The sequence below is a fragment of the Myotis lucifugus genome, unplaced genomic scaffold, assembly GCF_000147115.1.
Source record: "Myotis lucifugus unplaced genomic scaffold, Myoluc2.0 scaffold_60, whole genome shotgun sequence".
Lineage (NCBI taxonomy): Eukaryota > Metazoa > Chordata > Mammalia > Chiroptera > Vespertilionidae > Myotis > Myotis lucifugus.
In genome coordinates this window covers 3,146,641-3,170,674 of record NW_005871108.1, presented here as the reverse complement: position 1 = coordinate 3,170,674, position 24,034 = coordinate 3,146,641, and the positions used below count along the sequence as shown (strand labels likewise).

The 24,034-nt window shown below is 47.0% G+C and overlaps 1 protein-coding gene across 1 annotated transcript in view; it reads right to left on the bottom strand.

Moving 5' to 3' along the window:
• EFCAB8 (EF-hand calcium binding domain 8) overlaps nucleotides 1-24,034 on the bottom strand; it is a 56,881-nt gene that overhangs the window by 6,253 nt on the left and 26,594 nt on the right. Inside the window, exons 11-22 of the mRNA XM_014456462.2 lie at nucleotides 21,588-21,655; nucleotides 21,109-21,260; nucleotides 20,030-20,214; nucleotides 18,585-18,642; nucleotides 17,175-17,402; nucleotides 16,126-16,196; nucleotides 15,186-15,390; nucleotides 14,143-14,355; nucleotides 12,071-12,205; nucleotides 8,215-8,436; nucleotides 7,534-7,671; nucleotides 2,756-2,924 (exon numbers count right to left, since the gene is read on the bottom strand). Of these exons, the coding sequence (XP_014311948.2) occupies nucleotides 2,756-2,924; nucleotides 7,534-7,671; nucleotides 8,215-8,436; nucleotides 12,071-12,205; nucleotides 14,143-14,355; nucleotides 15,186-15,390; nucleotides 16,126-16,196; nucleotides 17,175-17,402; nucleotides 18,585-18,642; nucleotides 20,030-20,214; nucleotides 21,109-21,260; nucleotides 21,588-21,655 (1,844 nt within the window). The remainder of the gene's footprint in view (nucleotides 1-2,755; nucleotides 2,925-7,533; nucleotides 7,672-8,214; nucleotides 8,437-12,070; nucleotides 12,206-14,142; nucleotides 14,356-15,185; nucleotides 15,391-16,125; nucleotides 16,197-17,174; nucleotides 17,403-18,584; nucleotides 18,643-20,029; nucleotides 20,215-21,108; nucleotides 21,261-21,587; nucleotides 21,656-24,034) is intronic.

Here is a 24,034-nt window from a genome sequence, read left to right as displayed (position 1 = left end):
CACATAAGTGATTAAAACACAAACAGCAAATACAATCCAAACAATATTAAATGATTGGTGAAGAGACAGAGGTAGTAGTATTAGGATGCATTTGATGACTTAAGGGTGTTTATAAACAAAAATATAGAGTAAATATATGTATGTGTATATCTCAGTGCTTGTACACACATATACTTGCTTTAGCTTTTTCTAATTAATATCAGCTAAATTAGAATGGTTTGTGAAAGGATTTGTTCCCTGTCCTCTTTTTTCATTTCCCAGAGCTGTAATAAAATATGCATATTTTATGACAAAAAAAAACAAAAGAAAGAAAAAATGGAAAGAACAGAGCATGCGCGACACGTCAGCTGTCAAATGTTCTAATATGCACGTAATTGGAACCACACAATGAGAGGAGAAAGAGAACGGGCAAAAGAAATATTGAAGGGATCATATCTGAGGATTTTTCAAAATGAATGAGACTCCAGATTGAAAAAGATCAGCGAACTCCAAGGAGGATAAATACAAATGAAATCACAACTTGGCACATCATAGTCAAACTGCCAAAAAAAAAAAAAAAAGCAGTCAGAGAAAAAAGAAAAATTACCTTCAAAGTATCAACTTACAACTGACTTTTCAAGAGAAAACAGAAGACAATGGAATGGTCTTTAAGTATTGAAAGAAAATAAACTGTCAGCTGAGAATTCTATGTCCAGTAAAATAATAAACTTTTAAGGCAAAATAAGGACGTTTTCAGAAAAATAAGAGCTTAAAGAATTTATCACTAGCAGATCAGCTCTATAAAAAAATAATAAAGAAAGTTCTTCAGACTAAAGGAAAATGATTGCAGACAGAACCCTAGAACTTCAGGAAGGAACGAAGAGCAGGAGAAATGGGAAATGTGAGGGTAAATATTACTGCTTACAGTAACATTACGAACAATGCCTTGCTGGAAGTCGTAACATCTGTAGAAGTAAAACGTATGGGAGCATTAGCACAAACAACAGGAAACGGAATGTAAGGTTCTTGCATAGGAAGTGTATAAGGTCAAGAGTGCATATTATTATCTAAAGGGTAACCACTTAAAGAATAATTCAAAGACATATCATTAAAAACTAACAGAGGAATAAAACAGGATAATTTTTTAAATGGTTGATTAATCCAAAAGAAGACCAAAAAAAGAAGAAAGAAAGAACAGATGGAATAAACAGAAAAAAAATATCAGATGATAGACTTAAACCATGAAAGTAATTTCATTAATATTTAAATGGATTAGACATCCAATTAAAAGGCAAAGATGGTCAACAGAATAATAAAATAAGGCTCAGTATAAAGAATCAAGAATACAAAGAATATTCAAGAATATAAAGTATATTGACCTGGCTGGTGTGGCTGTTGGTTGGGCATCACCCCATGCACCAAAAGTTTGCCGGTTTGATTTCCAGTCAGGTCACATGCCAGCTGTGGGCTTGATCCCCAGTAGGGACATGCAGGAGGCAGCTGATAGATGTTTCATTCTCACATCGATGTTTCTCTCTCCCCCTCCCCTCCTCTCTCTCTAAAAATCAATTTTAAAAAAATCTTTTTAAAAAAAAAAATAAAATGAGAAATTTCATCGTAGAACAGAAATAAATTTAAAATATTTTTAAAATGTAAACCCGTAAGGTTTACATGGGTGAAAATTCAAGAAAACCTAAGTGAACTTAAGAAAGTAATAATCCTGTGATAGGAGAAAAGAGACCAATATAATCCAAGGAGGATGAATCCTCCATAGACAAGATGAGAAGAAACCAGATGAATTTTTAATGAACTTTAAACAACCTCATATGGCATGACAGATTATAATCCAGAAGATTCCAGCCACAGAGCAAGTCTGCAGCTACTACCAAGCGCTTTGAAAGACTGTTTAGCAGTATCTACTGAGACTCAATGTATATACCCTGTGGTCCGGCAGTTCCAGTCCTAGATATATATCCAACAGAAATGCATACATTTGTTCACCAAAAAAATCTGTGTAAGAATATTCATAGCAGTGTTATAGTTAATAGAACAAAAGAGCCAGAAACAACTCCAATGACCACCAACAGTAGCACAGATGAAGAAATTATGGTATATCAACAACCAATTACTATTGAGCAATGAGAACAAATGAACTACTACCTTCAACAAATGGCTGAATTGCACAAACAATAATGTTGAAAGAAAGAAGCCAGACACAAAGGCTTTGTCGCATTGTTTCATTTATACAAAGTTCAAAACCAGACAAAACTAATCTCTGTATTTGGAAAATAGGATAGTGGTTGCTTTTGGAGGGGTAGGTAGAGATGGTCGGGTTGGGGGTGAGGGGAGCCCCAACGACTGGTAATGTTCTGTTTTTTTATATAATGGAGGCTGTATGGGTATAAACTTTGTGAAAATTCACCAAGATGAACCTCTAGATTTGGGTACTTTTCTGCATGTTATCATGTAAGAATTACATTTATTTTTAAGAAGAGAAAGGAATATATCTTATCAGATGTATGATTTGCAAAAAAATACAAAGACAATTAATAATGTGAGTGGGTGGATGGGTGGACAGATAGTTGATGGATGGATGGACAGACTGCCGAATGTGCAATTGAATGGATTCATATCCTGTAATACTATTTAACAAAGAAAGCTGCTGTGGTCTGAAACCCCCATCCCATGGGTTATAAGGTTTAAGTCAATTTATGTTCTAACAGGGACAGGGACAGGAAGGGCCATGGGGATGGCTGAACTTCAGCAGGACCCATACCAACGGCATCGCCGGAGAGTCTCCAAGCCTTGATGTCCCGGTCGTGGCCAGCACTAATCACCAACTCATAGCTGTCCACATACAGGATGTCTGCCACACTATCCAAATGGCCCTTCCAGGTCGCCAGAAGCATGGGGGGAGCCAGGGAAATGGTCTGGCCATCCACGACCTACAGGAGACCGTACAATTACTTATAGCAAGACCATCACATAGGCTCATCAGAGGGCACCCAGGGCTAGCGAGACAGAGCCCTCAGGAAGGACCTAGGACAGGGGCCAGGCCTAGTTCTAGACACACTCCTACGTGAACTTCTGGTGACCTTAGTTAAGTTCCTGCACTTCTTTGGCCCTCACTGACCCTTTGGTAAAATCATAAAAAGCATTTACATAACGCTATATTATTCTTAATGTTTTCATTAATTTCAGAGAAAGGAAGGGAGAGGGAGAGAGGGATAGGCATAAATGTTGAGAGAGAATCATTGATCGGCTGCCTCCTGCACACCCCCTTGCCCCCCGACTGGGGATCGAGCCCACAACTGGGCATGTGCTCTGACCGGGAATCAAACCCTGACCTCCTGGTTCATGGGTCGATGCTCAACTACTGAGCAACACTGGCCAGGCATATTACTACATTACTTACCAATACCCTCCCTATGGATTATTCCATTTGAACACAACAACCTTATGGGATGTGTATGAGTCTCACCATTTCACAAAGAAGAGAAGTGAGTCAGAAATGTTCAGTAACCAGCCCAAGCCACATGCCGAGACAAGACCCCAGGTTTTCTAAAGTTATTCATTTGGGCATTGGTAGTAGAATAGGGTTAGTGGGGGATGAGATATTATGTTATAGTATGAAAAAATAAACTCTTCTTAACAGGGAAATGAGTGAAAATATCCAAGACCGCCGAAACCGGTTTGGCTCAGTGGATAGAGCGTCGGCCTGCGGACTGAAAGGTCCCAGGTTCGATTCCGGTCAAGGGCATGTACCTGGGTTGCGGGCACATCCCCAATGGGAGGTGTGCAGGAGGCAGCTGATCGATGTTTCTCTCTCATCGATGTTTCTAACTCTCTATCCCTCTCCCTTCCTCTCTGTAAAAAATCAATAAAATATATATTTTTTTTAAAAAAAGAGATTAATGAAGGGGGACATATTTTACCATATGTTAAGTCACAATAGTACAAACTTTAAACAAAACAATGGAAGACAATAGAGAGCTCAAAAACCAACCCAAATAAAACTTTGGTCTATGATAAAAGTGGCAGGAAAGCTGTGGTAATACAGAGCAGGACCCAGTAAGCTGTGCTGGAATACCTGATGAACTACTAAGAGAAACTTAAATTATTGTCATATATCTTACAACTAAATAAACTGTAGATGGGTCAAAGAATTATTTTCAATGAAACCATAAAACTTCTAAAAGAAACTATGACTGAATATTTATCTTACCTCTGAATAAGCTTAAAAGAGAAAATAAGTCTGGAGATTCAAATCTGGAGTCACTAGCAAATCAATATCTTCATAAAAAAATTAAAAGGCAAATGACAAATTGGGGAAAATATTTGCAATATATGTGACAGACGATGAGTTAATACCTTTTAATATATTTTTAAATAAGTACAAAAGATGGTTACTACAACAGAAAAATGGGCAAAGGACATGAAGAGGCAACTCACAAAATTATACATGGTCAATAAAATAAGGAAAGGTGTCAACATCATTAACAAGCAAAGTTATCTTCGTTAAAATCAAAAGAAATCATTTGTATCTAAAAATCAGCCAAAAGTGTTTGGTTTGTGTGGTGGTTTTTTGTGGTTTTTTTTTTCACTTAAAACATTTATTTATGTATTGAATGCCTTCTCTAAGCAAGGCACTCTGATTGACCCAGTGGTCCTTCACTCAGATGAATACCACTAATACCTTATGTTGTGAAAGATAAAACAAAACAGGCTAATAAAGTGCAAAATTGTATAAACTTTCTGGAATGCAGTTTGGCAGTATCCATTAAAGGTCTTAGAAAGGTTTATGTTCTTTTTTTCTATTTAATGCTTTTTTTCCAATTTACATTCAATATCATTTTGTATTAGTTTCAGGTGTACAGCTTAGTGGTTAGACAATCATATACAGTGGGGCCTTGACTTACGAGTTGAATTAGTTCTGAGACCGAGCTCGTTAAGAGCTCGTTAAGGAGCTCGTTAACTCAAATTATTCTATCAACTCAATGCAAAAAATCAGCTGAGACACATCTGGTATCTCAAAAAACTCGTTAGTCGGGGCACTCATAAGTCAAGGCCACACTGTACTTTATAAAGTATTCCCCCTGATATTTCCGGTACCCATCTGGCACCATACATAGTTATTACAATATTACTGACTATATTTCCTATGCTGTAGACATCCCCATGACTATTTTGTAACTACCAGTCTGTATTTCTCCATATCTTCACCATTTTTACTCAGTCCTCCAACCCCTCTCCCCTCTGGCAACCACCAGTCTGTTCTCTGTAACTATGAGTCTGTTGTTATTTTGTTTGTTCATTTATTTATATTGTTCTTTAGATTTCATATAAGTGAAGTCATATGGTATTTGCCTTTCTTTGACTGACTTATTTCACTTAGCACAATACCCTCTAGGTCCATCCATGCTGTCACAAATGGTAAAATTTCATTCTTTTTATATTCCCAAAGTGGAATCACTGGGTCATAAGGCAGTTCCATTTAAGATTTATGTTCTTTTGCATACTACTTCCTTGGGATAAATTACCAGATGTGCAGATAAACAGCTACAAACAAACAAAAAAGATTCATGAAAAAAATATTTGCTCTATAGTTTTATACTATTAAAAACATTTTTATGAAAATATAATTCACATACAATTTACTCATTTACAGTGCTCACTTCAGTGTTTTTTAGCATATTCATAGAGTTTTCCACCACCATCACAATCAAATTTACACCATTTCATCACCCCATAGTTTGTATAAATGGAATCATATAGTATGTGACTGGCTTCCTTCACTTAACATACTGTCTACAAGGTTCCTCATGTTGTAACATGCATCGGTACTTCATTCCTTTTTATTACTGAACTAGTGACCCATCGCACAAAATCGCGCGAGACCCGGCCCCCCCTCACCCCCCACCCCCGTGCCATGGGACCGCTCCGAGTCCCAGAGTCCTGCCCCGTGTGGCTGGCGCACCACAGGATGGTCCCCGGGTCCTGGAATGCCGCCCCAATGCCCCGCCTCCGGGCCACGCACAGTGGCTGCCAGGCCCTGCCCCCACAGCGTGCACACAGGGCCTCAGAAACCCTGGCAGAAGCTGCGTGGAGCAGCCACCGGCCCTGCCCCCGCTGTGCCCGCCACCATCTTGTGATGGTGTTACAGCATGAGGGTCAATTTGCATATTGCCTCTTTATTATATAGGATAATAGCAAATACATACAAAACATTCATTTCCAATACCAGATATTACTCTGTACAGTATATATACCACAATTTAGTTTTCCAATCTACATTGATGGGCATTTGGGTTATTTCAAATGTGAAGTTATTACAAACAGTAATCCTATCAACATTCTTATTCATATTTCTTAGAGCATAGATTTCTCTTGGATATAAACCTAGGAGTAGAATTGCTGACTTATGGAACAGGCACATCCAGCTTTAGTAGCTATAGTTCTCCAAAGTGATTATACCAATTTATATTCCTACCAGCAGTAGAAATTCCAGCTGATCTGTATCCTTGTCAACATTTAGTATTGCCTGTCTTTTTAGTTTTCGTCATTCTAGTGGGTATGCAGTAGTATCACATGGTGGCTTTAATTTGCATTTTCCTGATAACTAATGAAAAGGTGCTCAACTTCATTAGTCATCAGAGAAATACTGATTTTTGAACTATATAAATGTATTACCTGCTCAAGAAAATACATAAATATTTTTATTATTTTTAAAAAGAATGCATGGCCCTAACCAGTTTGGCTCAGTGGGTAGAGAGTCAGCATGCGGACTCAAGGGTCCCAGGTTCGAGTCTGGTCAAGGGCATGTACCTTGGTTGCGGGCACATCCCCAGTAGGGAGTGTGCAGGAGGCAGCTGATCGATGTTTCTCTCTCATCGATGTTTCTAACTCTCTATCCCTCTCCCTTCTTCTCTGTAAAAAAATCAATAAAATATATTTAAAAAAAAAAAAAAGAATGCATGATTGCCCAGCCGGCCTGGCTCAGTGGTTGAACATTGACCAGGAGGTCACGGTTCAATTCCTGGTCAAGACACATGTCCAGGTTGTGGGCTTGATCCCCAGTGTGGGGCATGCAGGAGACAGCCAATCAATTATTCTCTCTCATCATTGATATTTCTCTCTCTCCTCTCTCTCTCTCTCTCTCTCTCTCTCTCTCTCTCTCTCTCTCCCTCCCTCCCTCCCTCCCTCCCTCCCTCCCTCCCTTTCTCTTCCTCTCTAAAATCAATAAAAATTGTTTTGTAAAAAAAAAAAATTTTTTAATGCATGACTTCAGAGCCCTCACTGCAATGATTAAAGCCCATCAAAGGGGTGTGTGTGTGTGTGTGTGTGTGTGTGTTTGTATACATGTGCAAGTGCACTCATGTGGGTGTATTTAATGTGTGCATCCTTGTGTTTTACTAGTTAATGGTGACTTCTGGTTAACAAAAATTTGTCCCAATCAACCAGACAACCTTGAACAGGAAAAATGAGAGACTCAGAATCTCAGTGCAAGAATCGTGGTCCAGCTATTGAGTAGAGCATATCCAGTACTCTTCCTACCTCCTTCTTGTCCGAGGGGATGTTGTATTCGAGGTTGGGCTGGACCAGTTTGGGAATTAAGAACTGGAACTTGTTTGTTCCACTGAGTTGAGATGAGTGCCCATCAGTGACTGTGCAGTAATTATCGATGTCCCAGATCTAGGCACAAAATGTGAGTTAGTGGCCCAGCACAAACTCACTCTGGATCCCTCCCAGACCACTGCTCCTCACTTTAGCGGGGCAGTTCTTATTCACACCTCTCAGATAACCAGATGGTCAGGCCCAGAAGGGGCCCAAGTAATCTTCTAGGTCAGACCCCTTCCTAGCATGCAGAGAGGGTGAGACTGGCCCCAGGACAAGACACTCCTGCCTTGTGTCTCACCACAAAGCATGAAATCAGTTTCTGAAACAACAGACCACAGATAAGATGCATGGCTGGGGGGTGAGGGAGCTTCAGGGAGACAAGGATGGAGCACAGGATTCGCTGGGGAAGGCTTCGTGGAGGGGCCTTTTGAACCAAACCCTCAGTCCTTTCACTGGGCACACCAGAGCAGGAGAGGACTTGTAAGGCAACCCATCCTACTGCCCACTATTTCACAAATGAAAATATACCCGTAGGGATTAGGCTAAGGCCACCTGTGCAAAGAGGAGGCTAGAATTGGGCTGACACCAGCCTCTCAGTCTCCACGCCGCCTTCCTCACCTTGATGAACCCTTTACTATCCCCCGTGACAAGAATGCAGTCATTTTCGTCAGTGGCCATGGCACCCACGACCACGTCTCCAAGGCCTCCAGAGTCCACGCGGAACTTCCCCAGCAGGCCTCCGTACCCATAGATGGACCAGGCGTAGATGTAGCCGTCAATGCAGCTGCTCAGCAGGGCAGCCGTCTGTGGCAGGCGAGGCCTGCTTTGCAGGAAGATTATCTGTGCAAGAGAGGTGGGCCTGCTCAGCTGGTCGCTGCCACACGGTGCTGAGGGGCCCGCCTGGCAAGTCACCACACTGATCTGGTCCCCCAGTAAACTAGACGCCCAGTGAGAATGGTGATGGGTACCACACTTCCTACCTCACTGGTGACCAGGAACATTTTGCTGAACTATGAGCTCCTAGATGGCAAGGATGTGTGTCTGTTTTTGTTCATGACTTTATCCTCAGCAACTAAGATGATGCCTGGCACACGGTACATGATCAATGAATAGATGCTGAATTGTCCTAAGGCTCCAACAAGATTTTCTGAGACCTGTAGCTCAGCCCAAAGCTATTTGGAGGATGAGTTCATTCCCTTTCATATATCACTACAGTGAAACATTTCCATTTTCAGCCAATTGCCAAAAATTCTTCACCAAATTCTTCTTCAAGTCTTAGTTGGATCATGCCCTTTGCTAAATCCCCCTAGGGCTCACTTCTGCTTACATGGTCACTCCCATGGTTTACGTGGGGGCTACAGTGGGGAGTTACTCTGTATGAGGAGTGTGTGAAGAGAGCCGCTCGCCTGGGACCCACCTCGAATGGGGCAGAGAGAGCACAGTTAGGGATACAAAGTAAATCAGGCCACGCAGGGAAACTGGAGGCTTCCCAACTCATACTAAGTCAGAAATTACAGTGGTGGCTTGTGGGTTCCCACAACATGCCTTCAACAACAACAATAGAAATCTCATTAATTCTCGTCCTGGGGTCCAACACAAAATGCTCAACCTGCTTCCCATTGGCCCAGGTGCCAGGGTCATAGAACCAAGAGTCCCTAAACCAAAGGAAAAAGCAAGCATTTCCCCATTTTTGCAAGTGTACTTGTGCACTGTACAAAATGTGGACAGCACGGGTCGATGAAAAAAATTAAATCATCCACAGGATCCCAATAACCAGAAATAATCACATTACAATTTTAATGCATTTCCTTCAGCTTTTTTTCTAATTGCATCGTCTATAAAGACTTTTATCGTATCTCTTAAAAATGTAAAACATCCATGCAAGAATAGACAAATATACCAATGGAACCATAGAGAGGGTCCAGAAATAGATTATAGAAAATTATCTTATATAATAATGATAGAATTTCAAGACAGTAAAGAAAAGATAAACTATTCAATAAATGGTATTTGAGTAACTGGCTACCAATTTTGGAAAAAAAGAACAACTAGATTCATACATCACACCATACACAAAGTTACTTAGATGAAAAAAAAGCTGACTAAAAATATATAAAATCATAAATGTCTAGAAGAAAATATAACAAGCCCAGCTAGCATGCCTCAGTGGTTAAGCATCAACCTATGAACCAGGAGGTCCCGGTTCAATTCCCAGTCAGGGCACATGCCGGGGTTTTGGGCTTGATTCCCAGTGGGGGGGGGGGGGGGTGCAGGAAGCAGCTGATCAATGATTCTCTCTCATCAATGATGTTTCTCTCTCTCCTCCCTTCCTCTCTGAAATAAAAATATTTTTTAAAAGAAAATATAACAAATTTTTCTGTGACCCTAAGCCTTAGTGTGATACCACAAAGGCAGATGAGGGGAAAATATTTTTAATACACAAACAGGCAAAGGATTAATTTCTAGAGCATATAAAGAGACCGAAAACTTAAAGTATATGAATAGATATTTATTTCATTAAAGAAATACAAATACATGACAAATATACAAAAAGGCTCAATATCACAAATAATCAAATAAATAACCCCCCAAAATGCTGTTTTCCACTCATCAGACTAGCAGAAATGAAAGGCTAATGTCCACCTCCTCTGTGAAGCCATCCCTGACCACCCTATTCAAACAATAGTGTCCTCTTCACCTCCTCTGCCATTCTCCCTGCCTTCTTCCCAGTTTTCTTGTTCTCTGCTGTGCTGGCTCAGCCTGTGGCCTATCATTTATTTTACTCACTTAACTAGAATGTCAGCTCCATTAGGACAGGGGTTCTTGTCCCTCACTGCTGCCCCCACCCCCAGTGCCTGGCATGTGGTAAGTGCTCAATGAATAACTGTCAGTGCCCGGACAGAACGAAGTCACTGACCTGAAAGGAGGGGCTTTGAGTCATCTCCCTCAGTCAGAGTCACGGATTGAAAGGACTGGGGTCTCTTGGCAATTCTGCTCCCAGGAATCCATGCTTTCAATATATTCCCATCAGTGCAGAGAAATGCATATACAAGGATGCCCAGTGCAGTGCTGCATGTAAAAGTTCAATGCAGGCACTAACCTGCCAGTCTATCAATGGAAGGCTGGCTTCATAGTTTATGATACATTCAAACTATGGGGCACTATGCAGTGATTAAAAAGAATAAGTAAACGTCAAAAGAATAAGCTGAATCTAAATTACTGATATAAAAACATATCCATGGTATATAGTTAAATTTTTTAAAAACAGCAAATGGCCCAGCCGGTGTGGCTCAGTGGTTGAGTGTCAACCTATGTACCAGAAGATCACGGTTTGATTCCTGGATTCCCCATCAGGGCAGATGCCTGGGTTGTGGGTTCAATCCCCAGTGGTGGGGGACAGAGGGGGCTCAAGAGGCAGCCAATCAATGATTCTCTCTCATCATTGATGTTTCTATCTCTCTCCCTCTCCTTCCTTTCTGAAATCAATAAAAATATCTTCAAAAAGAAAACAACAGAAAATGGAATGGCAGGGCTATAATTTAGCTATAAGCTAGCTATAATTTTACATCACTGGTCTGAAAATAAAAGGCTAAGGCTAAACCAATCCATCACCAGTGACGGTGACCATTACTTTGGGATGGAGTGGGGGGTTGGGGGAGGCAGAAAGGATACATGGGGGACCTTTACTCTTTGCTTTATGCACACTTCTTTTTTGTTTTTTACCAAAACAAAACTTTTAAAAGAGAGGAAAGCACATTCAGAACCTGGAGGAGAGAGTGTTCAGAGGCTTGCCAGTCTCCGCTCCAGCGCACAGGACCCAGCTCTGCAGGGCACTGCTCCCCTGCTCGAGGCCCTGGTCCCCTAGGTAAGGGGGCAGCCCTGCCATACCCAACACAGCTATGATTCTGACTTTCACTGGCTCAGTAGATACAACACCCTGTGAAAGGCACAGCTGGGGTCTAACAGGCCCTGGGCTTAAGAGACTCGAGTTTGCTTTGGGGGAAACCCATACAGTCTCTTAATGACCCTGTCTTTGCAGATGAAAGCTGGAAGGGGCCTTAGGTGACAGCACAGTGAGGGGTGATCAGAGCCTGAAAGGGGAAAGGTACAGGAGGAAATGAGAACAGATAGGACCCAATCCCCTCACATGTCATACAAAACACCTCACCAGAGCACAGGAGGGCATTTAACAGTGGATTCTGGAAATGCTACTTTTCCTCCCTCCCAGTCCAGCACCCCCAACCAGGAGGGGACACTGTTCACCTCCCTAGACAACCCCCATACCCGTGGAGCTTCCCCCAGACACAGCAGTCCTGGACCCAAATCCTGAGCAGTACCATCATCTCCATCACTTCTCTCCAGACCCTGAGGAGAACCAGGCTGGGCCCCAGGCCCCCACAGGCACCGCATTTCCCAACCCCACCCCACTCTCCACCCCTCCTCACACCCCAGACCCTGCCTGAGCATGGCCCACCTTCTCCACCGATGCATTGGACTGCTGGAACTCCCTCTTCTGCAATTCCCCTTTTGTCCTTTCAGTCTCTTGGAGGAGGGACTGCCTCTCATAGTACATTTTTAAGAGCTTGATGCTGCCAACACTGTAGTGTTTCTGGAAAACAAAATGGGCCTCCCAGGTCATCATAAGGGGGTCTCCCTGGCTAATGGGGAACAGAGACTAGAGGCAGATGCTGAAGGAGCATCCCCCAGCCCCACTCAGTAGATACAACACCCTGTGAAAGGCACAGCTGGGGTCTAACAGGTCCTGGGCTTAAGAGACTCGAGTTTGCTTTGGGGGAAGACCCTCCCTTTGCCCTGGAAGAGATACCCTGGCTAAAGGTAAGAATAAAGGGGTGTGGATAGGCCATTGTTCTAGGACAGGGGTGGGCAACCTTTTTGTGAGTGCGTGCCAAAACCAGCAAAATCTCTGACTCAAAATTCTTCTGCATGCCAACCCTAATTTTTTGAGAACATGTTACGCCTACTTGATATCTCTTAAGGTGCATGTATGTGAAGAACCTTGAAGAAATAATAAAATTCATTCGAGCGACAAAAACACAGTATATGATGATGAAAAACACATTTATTTTTTAATGTATACATGTACACTGATAATCCAACAGAAAACTTTATGACTCCGTTTGATATTATCAGTGGGACTTTTGCTGCTGCATCACTGATGACAGAGATTTTACATCAGGTTTATATTTCGTGACCTTCAGAGATATGCATGAGCTACTACTTTCATCCGTCAGGCTACTCCTATTACGAGACTTAACAAAATTCATCACTGAGAACAAAGATTCACAAGCGTATGTGGATGAAACCAAAACACTGGTCGGATCTAGGAAGGCAGGGAGAGTTAAGGCAGAGGCATAGAAATTGCTCTTCCCCTCTCTCGTCAATCCATGTCTATGGTCTTTAAGATAACTTGTTATGTAAAATTATTTATTTATCTAAGATGCACCTACACTGAATTTATCTGAAAAATAAAAAAGTCGATATTAAGAAAAAAATTGTAAATGGAAGATTATAAGAGAGGGTTTCGCGTGCCAGCAAAAGTTACTGGCGTGCCATGTTTGGTACACATGCCAGGGGTTGCCCACCCCTGTTCTAGGAGATTTGAAGGTAGTGGTACCACCCCAATACTCAGTGATGGTATTAGTGCCTTGTAGTGTTATCCAGTGGCTGCCCCTTACAGCAGAACAGAGTCCCAGCAGGTCATATGGGATCCGGGTCTAGACTACCTGGTGCCTGACAGGTCTTGTGTGTTTGGAGAAGGTGGGATTCTCATTCCTGGAAGCCTCAGTTCCCAGGAGTCAGACTTCAATGGCTAAGATGACCTGACTGGCTTCCAAGCCCCATTCAAGAGATTACTGTCTCCACTGTAGGGTCTGAGGCCAAACCACACCCAGTGAGTAGGGAGAGAGCAGCCCCCTGGCTCTTTCTCCCTACTCCACCCACCCCAAATAAGACCACCAGTCAAGCCTGGAAGGGTTGATCCTGGGGCAGACACCAGGGCTCAGAGGAGGAGGGAAGTGGTTTGCACCTAGGAGTCTGGTCTCCAGGGAGCTAAGGCTTGTTGGGGAGGCAGGGGAGCCGTTATGGCTCATCTCTGCTGGGGCAACAGGAGCTGGAAGACAGAGAAAGCAGCCCAGGATTTAACCTCGTTATAGGTTCTCTGGTTGTCTTGCCTCCAGGTCCTGCCCTTGAGCTTGCAGACATCAGGTCTGGTATTAGCTGCTCTCTGAGAAGGGACCATGGGCAGGTGCGAGGCAGCAGATTGGGTTAGATTCCATGGGCCTAATCAGGGAGGTGCCTGCCCAGCCCACCATACTCAGGAAAAGTGTGTTAACGGACCTAAAGGCATTCTGGGTAAAGTGCCTTCTAATAAGGAATCACTCACACACACGAGGCAAACTGAGGTGTCTAGAGCAGCGGTCGCCAACCGGTGGTCCGTGGACCACTGGTGGCCTGTGAGGTCCAAAAGGTTGGCGACAGCTGGTCTAGAGAGTAAGGGTGGATGCCTGGGTCAGCTCTTGCTCCCACCTTCAGGATCTCAGGCTCCTCTGACTCCTTGGTGCTGGGGTGTCTCATCACAGGGGGGGCTGACACCAGGCTCTGCCTCAGTTTGGTGTTGGACCCAGGCTTGGTGCTGTGGTCCAGAGGATACACGGAGGATCTGCGTGCCCACTTCTTTGGCTCCACACAGGGATTGCTGGTCCTTTGGCCCTCGATTAAGCTCTCGCGGTCTCTTTGCACCTGTGCCAGAGAGAGAGCAGCCCCTGGGGCTCGGCAATGTCCCAGAGGGAAATGCAGGGTCTCCCAGCCTCACACCAACAGCACAGGCTCTCCAGGTACCCAGAGCGTGCTTCCCTTAGAGGCATCAACCCAGAACCTAGGACCCTGTCCCGGGGCCGACCGCTAATGCCCTGAGTACCCATAGGCAGGAGACTGCTCCTATGAGGAACTCAGTCTTCCCATCTCTAAAAGGGACAGTGGTTTCCAAATATTTTTTTAGGATGTTTTTAATCTTAAGGGAAGCTCCGAAGTATAAAATAGATAAAAAGCTGGGCTGCTCTGGGAGAAGCCTCTGCAATAGCTTCCAAGCATCTTTCCCCAACATGTTCCAAAAACTACTGCATGAGGTGACCCCAGAGGCCCTTCCAGCTTTGATGTGCAAAGATGTGGCAATTCAGAGACTGTGTGAGTTTCCTAAGTCCTTGCCATGAGCTCAGTGAGCCTGGAATGGTCATATGTGCTAGTGACGAGTAAGATGTGAGCCATCTTTCAGGACGGAGTAGTCTATGGAGGGAACACAACTAGCACTCCCAGGCTCTGGAGTCAAACTGCCTGGGTTTGACCTATCATTTCTTGGCTGTGTGACCTTGGGCAAGATGCATAACCTCTCTGTGCCTTAGTTTCCTCATTTGTTGAATGAGGATAATCATAGAAATCTCCTCCAGAACAAGTCACCACCATCCTCTCTACTTCCCAGGATGCTCCCTACACCCTCCTTCCCCAGGTCCAATGTGATTCTGGCCCACAGCTAAGAGAAAGATGAGAGAACAGCATGTTCCTGTTGACCATACCCTCTTAGGCAGCAAGGGTGAGGGGCTCTGAGAGGCGTTGAATTTGAGGATGGGCTTGAGCATATTGACGTTCCAGAAGAGGATGTCCCCGTTGTAGGAGGAGGTCCCGAGGAACTGGTTCTGGTACTTGGACACACTCAGGATGTCCTCGGTGTGGAAGGTCTGCCAGTGGTTGCACAAGAGCACCGACTTGGTCTTGTGGAACCTGCACACACGGCCAGAGGCAGGAGGGCTGAGAGCTCAGCCTTAATGCTCCATTGCAGGAACACGGACTCAGAGGAGGGCACATGGGGGGCTGGAATAGGGCTGATGTTCTGCCCTGCTGACCTCATTTACTAAGGCCCTGAAGCCCTGTCCTAGGGCTTCATGTAAACTAATCTTACAGATGTTCACCTCTCAGGCACCTGAGTAAGGATTCAGGTTTAGAGAAGAGGAAACCGCTGCCCTAAAAAGGCCCTCTGAGGAGGAAGGGGTCTTGCACATATGCTAGCATTTCTTCCCTCTGCCTGGAATGTTCCTCCTATCCCAAGCTCTTAGCTGCTTCGGTAAGACCCCTCTGCTCACTCTTCAGATCCCCCTCCACCCATAAAATCCTCAGGGGAGCTTTTTCTGACCACCCCTCAGACTAAATCATATTTCTGTCTCCTTTCCATAGAAACCTCTATTCAATAGAATGTAGCATTCCAAATGAAGCTATTTGATCAGCTCAACCCCACAGAGGCTCCAGGAGGATGAAGAATCCATCGTTCTTGTTTATACCCATCCCCAGCACCTACCGCAAAGCCTAGAGCCTATCATCTAAGGGAGTGGTGAATAAATGGGTGGATGAGCAGATGAAGCCTTGGGCATTAGCCACCACTAATGTCCTGCTGGTGTTCTAACCACCCGCAAAGCCAGGAATGGAGGAGCCCACCTACCCGCACACACCCTTGCTACTCACTTGTAACAGGTGATTCTCTTATTCCACCCGGTCACGTAGAACACGTTATTCATATGGATAATCCCACTAATCTGTGGAAGATGAAAGAAAACAGAACTCTAAGGTAACTCAGTGAAAATAGCTCTGGGCGTGGAACGTCTTCCTAATCATCCCAAGCAAGAAGCTAACACTCTCCATGTGAGGAGAATTCCCTAGAGGTGATGCCACCACATTTTTCTCAAGGTTTCCTCACATCTCATCAGTTGATGGACTTAGAGAAAGCAAATCAGGTAGGTATCCATGTCCACTCTCTAGGGGATGACTGAAAACAGACAAGTGACTTGGCTAAGGTCAAATGACTGAGTGACAAGACCGGGACTAGTACTCAAACCCCTGGCTTCTTGACCATGTGATCCTTCGGGGTTGGTTAAAGGACTGTGCCACAGGCATCAGAAATGGCCTCAAATCCCAAAGTGGGACTGCTGGCTCGGCACGGTGCCACACCCACAGACTGTCTCAAATAGAGTCAAGCATGGGTGGCTCTGAATCACCTGCCGCCACTGCTAGGATCCCAAGCTCTCATAAGTGGGGTAAGAAATGCTAACAAGCCCTGACCGGTTTGGCTCAGTGGATAGAGCGTCGGCCTGCGGACTCAAGGGTCCCAGGTTCGATTCCGGTCAAGGGTATGTACCTTGGTTGCGGGCACATCCCCAGTGGGGATTGTGCAGGAGGCAGCTGATCGATGTTTCTCTCTCATCGATGTTTCTGACTCTCTATCCCTCTCCCTTCCTCTCTGTAAAAAATCAATAAAAAATATATTTAAAAAAAAAGAAATGCTAACAAACTAAAAGCAAGCGAAGCTAACGTTTGTAGAACGCTTATTAAGGACAGGTGCTATTGCCTATCTTCACCTTCCGCATGAGGACACGGAGGCTCCGGGAGCCGTGAAGCCGCACAGTCCACGTGGACAGCCCTTCAGGGAGGCAGATGAACTAGTGGGCCCAGAGTCACAGGAGTTGTGCTTAGTGTCTCAAGAGGCCCTCTGAGCCCACCCGATGGACCAGACTGACCTCCAGCTGGTCGGGGTTGGGGAAGGTGAGCAGGGACTCCCCCGTGCTGTAGTTCCACATCTTTACGGTGCCGTCACGTGAACCCGTGAGCAGGCACCGCTCGGGCTCATCCAGGGACATGGCAGTCAGCTCCATTTGCTGGTCACGACTCACAGAGAACTCCATCATCCTCTTGCCTGTGACGATCTCCCACACACTCACCACGCCGGTCACACAGCCACTCACCACCTGCGGGCGAGGACACAGTCTGGGGCTCCCACAGAGGCGTGTGGCCTCTACCTGTCACGGCTAGGCCTGGCCCAGCCCCCCTCCATGCACTGGGAAGACAGGCATTCACGGACCCCGGCTGCCAGATCACCCCCTCTTGAAAACAAGCCTTCTTCAGGGCAGTGCAACCTGGCACAGCTTTCAGAAGGAGCCAGTTTGGTGAAGTTCCCTTTAACTCAGAAATGGCGTTTATCAGAATCTATCCAGAGAAAATAATCTCTAATTCAGAAAAAAAACACCTTTTATTGAAGCATCATTAATGATGGGGGTGGCATAGGAAATAGAGAAACTGGCCCCTAAGAAGGGAAGTGCAGAGAGTAGAAGATGGTCACTCCACTCGGTGCAACCTTTTGCTGCCATGACAAGCATTTCAATGCAACAGCAGCAGTGAGCCTATTTGAGACCAGCCCTCCTGCTAAGAACGTCTAGAAAAGCTGGGGTTGGGGTTATAACTGTTTGAAAGCATTGAGGAGCCCAAAGTATGCAGGATGGTGGTGCTAGGAGCCAAGATGAGAGGGAAGTGCTGAGAGACGAGCTCTGGCTTCATGCGGACAAGGCCACCTCTGTAGCAGATACAGCCTTCCCTGCCCAGAACCCAGGCCAGAAAAGGGGTCCACGTAGAAATTGGCAGAAGGCCTGGGGCCCTTTGTGTCCCTACACCTCAGAAACCATGTGCCCAGTTGCCCCGACCAGCCCAGAGGTCTCTACTCCGGACCAGGGTGCTGCCCGCGGCCTGGGCCTCCCTCCCTTCCCTTAGTGGACAAAGTTGAACTGGGGCTTCCCTAGAAAACGATGCCCAGGAACCCTGCAGAGCAGCCCACCCCTACTGCCCCATCTCACACTCACGTAAGAAGGCTGCCTGTCAGAACGGACCTGGGGCAGCAGCCAGGAGTCCACGGGCTCAGGAGTTGGCCAAGCCGCTGGCCAAGCGGTGGGGCTCCAGTCTCATCGTGGGCCAGCCCCTCTGCAGGGCTGTTTCTCATCCAAACCCCGCTGCCCCCACCACCATGACAGCTATGGGAGTCCGCACCACCCTGCCACCTGCCCTGATGACCCCTTGGATCTGGACACACAGGAGGTCTGGGACCTGCCCCACGCCACCCAGCTCTCCTGCCAGTCCCAGAGGCCAGCTGGCCCACTCACCTGCTTAAAAACCTTGCTGTAGAGGACAGCACACAGGGGCGCGCTGTAAGTCGTGGTCCTCTCCCCGGTTTTCCCAGGCCCCTCGGTCTCCATGGACCCTTTTTAGGAACCCAATCTGGAAATGAGGAGAGGAAAAAGATAGCTGGGGCAGTCCAAAAGGGCCTCTGCCCCTCCATTGACTGGCCCCAGGGAAAAACTCCAAGTAAAACTGAGACATTCAAGGCATCCTGACTACACACAGGCCTGAGCCTAGCAAGGCTCCTCTGATCCCTACTCCATGTCACCCCTCTCTGAGATCGGGGCTCCCAAATCCTAGTGCTCCTAGGACCCTAAAATCCAAGGTCCCTCTTATAACTCCTGAGAAGCATACAGCCTCAATCCAGTGTCCTCTCTTCCAGGCTATCCCTACCCCAGGCTAGGCTAAGGGTCTTTTTCCTGTGCTCCATGAAGCTCTTAGCATACATGTCCATCATAATACATTGCATTTTCTACATTTTCTTCTACCCCATAGGTTCCTCAAGGGATCGGACAGTGTCTAATTAATATATTCTCTGCTTCTAAAAAAGAACAGGGGGTTGATAATGTTTGATGACATAAAATGACCTTCAAAGGTCTATTTAATTCAACAAATGCTGGCAGCCAGTCTGGTACTCAGCAGAGATGAAGGAACTCACAACCTCCCATCTCAAGAAACCTACCATGTGGGGGAGAGCCAGCCAAGGACACAAGAACAATATACGTGTCCCCTGCCAGGGTGGCCTGGCCAACAGAGGGTACAAGGCCTCAGTGGAAGTACCCCTAACTCTTAGCCACAAATGACACCCTTGTCTCCCTTCCCATCTTGGCTGCTGGTTGTCCTTGCAGCTCCCTAAACCCCCATCTTGTCACAGGCCCCACCGCCACCCTTCATAGCCCCCTGTGCTTCTCCCAGTCTGTGCTGTCCTCCAGGGTCAGGGTCAAGACAGAGTGCACATGGGCCCCAGGGAAGGTGAGCTCACAGATGGTCTCAATGAGGTCTCTCCAGGTTCTCTCCCTTAGAAGAGCTGCTCAGGTGTGGTCCTGCCTTCCTGGAGTTCACAGTTTGTCAAGAAACTCCCACAAGAGTTTCAGGACAGAGCTGTAAGGGCTGTGATCACGGGGAGGCACCGGTCCAAGGGAGCTTGGAGGGGGAGCCCCTAACTCAGCCTGGGAGCAGGGGGTGGGGGAGGGGGTGCTTCCAGGTTGTATTGGTCAGGAAAGAACAGACGGAGCAGCAACACAGAGGCTGACAGCTGGGGGCCTAGAAACAGCTTCTAGGAAATCCCAAGAGATGGAAACTCATGGGCGAGGCCACAGAGTCTAGCAGCTTCATCCTCACATCATCATGAAGAGCAGTCTGGGGAGGGACAGTCTGTGACCATCCCTTGGTTGTCCTGTGGGACTGCAGACCCGGCCACAGTGACCACCCTCTATGTGCAGCCACGATGCCGCCTCCCCCCTGCACGGCACTCACTGAATAGGTGCTGCAGATGAGGGTGTTGTCATTCTCCCGGAGGTAGATGCTGGTGATGGGACAGTTTCCCAGGGCAAAAAGCCTCCCACATAAGGACTGGAGGCATACATATTCCTGCAGGTCCCACACGCGGATATTCTAGGAGGTAGGAAACAGGTAGAGAGGCTGAGAGCGGGATGCAGCTGGCAACGGAGGCCTTGGGATGTGAGCAGGTCAGGGGCCCACGATGCAAGCACTTCCAATGCACACCCACTGCGCTTAGTGTCTGCCCCGGATCCTGACCCTACGACAGAGATGTTGTTCCTAGGCTCTATGAAAAAACTGTGGCCCGGCTCTCTCCCCGTCCCAGCCTTCACTCAGGACCTCTACCCTGTTTGAGTGGATGACATTCAGTGGTGGAGGACCATGCCAGGCAGCACAGTGCCCTTGCAGACCTCATGGCTGCCCCTCCAGCCTCCTCAAACACAACCAGGTAGAAGGCAGAGTGGCTACCAACATTGTTGCCCAAAAGGCCCACCTGTCCCCAGAGGATCCCCCTCGAGTTTAACCCAGGTTGAGAAAGTGTCCCTAGAGAGGCCCCTGGAGAGCTGGGGGTGCAAGTTTGGGTTGGGGGGAGGGTGGAAGCAGGGAAAGACTCACATGTATTGTACACCTACTATGTGCCAGACATGACATTAATCTTTTACCCCCCATTTTCCTCTAAGCCACTGACAACCATTCCATGGAAGGGGCATATATACTCCTGCAGGTCCCACGCTCAGATATATAAAAGGGAAGGGTGTGGCCCAGGACCACAGCCAGCTCCAGTGGACTGCTTGGAGCTGGGCTCAGGCTCCGCATGGCGACTCCCCCCGGGCCATCTCCCTCTAGGCCTTAGGCCAGGCGTGAGACCACAGGCAGGGAGGTCACACCATTCCCCTGGGCCTCAGGCTCCTGCCAAGTGCTAGCCTCCCGGCTGCCCAAGCTAGATCACTGTTCCCAGGAAAGTGTCTCTGGTTGGGGGCGGAGGGCCATGCTCCGCAAGGGCAGCACCTTGTCCTTGGAGATGCTGATGAGGATGTTGTTGTTCTTGGTGTTCACCAGGACGTGCGTCACCGAGGTCTGATGCCCCTTCAACAGCCACACAGGCTTTTTCGAGTAGTGAGGGCTCCACAGGTGGATATGGGGGTTATAGCCACCAGTCACTGGGGTGAAAAAAATGAGCATCAGCCACTGGGGGCTTATGCTGGGACCTTTTCCTGGGGCCAGGTATCAATTCCAGCCAGGCTTGGCAGATGGGCAGGCATTGCTACCAATCAACCCTCTGCTCCCCACCCATGCTAAGCACAGCCTGTGCCACCACACTACCCCAAGTACCCATGAGTGGGAGCCAGAGTGGCAGGAGAGGAGGCCAGGCAGAGGCAGAAGGCTGCAAGGCCTCCTCCTTGGCTCTGATGGTCCCCATGCCTCCAGCAGCCCTCACCCCAGTTCTGCCAGGCCAACAGATTCTGCATGGCATGAAGATGACTTACCCAGGAAGTTCTTCTCTGCGCAGTAATCAAAGCAAAGAATTCCTTTTCTTACATTCAGCACCGAAGACCTACAACAGCAAAGAACAAAGGCTGTGGGGCTAGGAGAGGCCTCAGGGGAGCCTCTGAGTGTGGGGTGTGGAAGAACTGGAGAGAGGGCTGGGGGGAGGCCAGGAGAAGTCACTACCTCTCCACCCAAGGAGAGCAGCAGCCCCAGAAGCCCTGCCCAGAGCACACCCTGCAGCTGAGTCTCAGCCTTGGGTCTCAGCCCCAAACCAGCAGCTCATGGAAGAGGCACCCACCTCTCACTTATAGATGAAAGCAGCCCGCAGGAGGAACTACTTACAGTTATAACACATTTGCCTCACTCCACAGGCAAACGTCACTTCATCTTCACCTCAACCACAGTGGAACAGGTGTCTCCCCAACCACAACACAAATCCAAAGGGAAGGGTTTCAGGGCCAGGGAAAAGGGAAGACAGCTCTTGGGGTCATGGCCTTGCTCCATGCGGCTCTCAGTGCTGAGTGCTGTCTCGTGTGCCACCTGGACCCCTCACATCACCCTGAAGAGTGTCATCAGCTCTGTGCCACGATGAAGACGTGGAAAGGAGAAGTCAGGGAGCTTGCCCAAGGTCACGTGGCTGGTAAGGCAGGAGGTCAGGGGTCAGAGCCAGGATGGGCATGGCAGGAAAAGACAGGAGGCTCAGCTCCAGGAAAGGAAGGGGTGTGGCAGGATGGCTGGAGCTTGGAAGGGCCAGGGTGACCCAGGCAGGATTTGTGGGAAGGTCAGGCCCAGAAGCCCTGAAAACTCAGTGCCTTTGCACATGCTGTTCCCTCTTATCCACACATCCTGCCCTGCCAGCTTCTTCTTGAACTCTCCCTTCAAAACTCAACTCAAAGGCCTCCAACCCTCTAATGCAGCATGCCCCACTGAACTTGCCTTTGAACTGGCTCCTCCACCACTCCCTGGGGGCCCAAGCCTGTTACCTGAATGTCACTCAGGAGGTTCCCTCTCCTATACGCCCCCACATCCCACCACAGCCCTGGCCTCTGCTTAGTTCAGACCCCCCTTCATTTCTGTCAGCCTCCCAGGGGGTCTCTAAACCTCCAGTCTTACTTCCCTCCAACCTGCTCTCCCCTCCACAGCAGAAGGATGCCTCAAACAATCAAAATGTCAGGAAAAGCAACTGAATGCATGTATGACATTTACTGTCAAACCAGATATATCTTCTCCACACATATATGCAAATCTTCTGGAAGAATGGTCCCAAAACGTCACTATAAATTATTTCAGGCTGATTCACCCATTCATTCACCAAAGAGGTACTGGCTCCTGCTCCCTTCCAGGATTACAGAGATGTGGATATGATGCCCTGGCCTTCCTGGAACTTCCTCTAGAAGGCAGCAGCATGAGCAAGTACATGAACAGAGGTGGGAGACGGACATTTATAGGTCGTGGCAAGTCCTGCAGAGAGACACACAGTGGCTTTGACAGGATAGCAGGAGGAGACCAGGTCTGCAGATGGCTGCTGCGGTGCAGAGAAGGGCCTGGAAGGTCAGGGGGCATGCAGGGAACAAGGCCACTGCGAAAAGTTTAGGTGGCAGATAACAGTGGCTTCAATGAGATGGTGGGGGCAGAAGTGAGAGAAAAGGTGGGAAGCCAGGGAGATGCTGTGTGTTAGTCCACATGTCCCTTCTACCCCGGCCATAGCTCCTCCATCAGATTCACTGCTGGGTCCAACCACCTGGAAACTCAGCGCAGGCCAGCTGCTGGGAAGTCAGACCCTTGGACACACGCTGCCTGGGAGGCTGAGGCCCACTCCAGAGTTGGGTTGGCAGTGCCAGGCCCCACCTGCAGAGGCCACCCCCTATGAGGCCATCCCCAGCAACAGAAAACCAGCAAGCAGTCAATGGCGCCACCTACCAGAAAATATGTGTACTGCATTCAGGCAGGAAGGAAGGGTGTGTGTGGGTACCACTGTATAAATATATTCTCCAACCAACCTCTAAAATATATCTCAAATCCCTCCATCTCCACCCAACTGGTCGACTGCAGGCTGCTACCATATGTACCCTGAATTACTGCAATGGCATCCTCATGGGGTCCCCATCTCAACTCCTGCCCAATGCACTCTACTTGCAACAGAACAACAGAAGGATGCTCCTACACGTCAGACCACACCATTGCTCTGCTCAAAACCATTCTAGAACCCTGTTTATATCTGATTCCAAATAATTGTAAAAAGACATTTTTGAGACACTTGGGGAGAGATTAACTTAGACTAGGTACTAATGATATTAAAGTATTATACTATTATCTCTACTTTTGTATGTGTTTGAAATTTTTCATAATAAAAAATGTTTAAAAAACAAAAATTATTTTTAAAAAAGAGCACATCACTAGAGAGGAGCGATGCAAAGGCCCTGGGGCAGGAGCACGCCTGAACCAC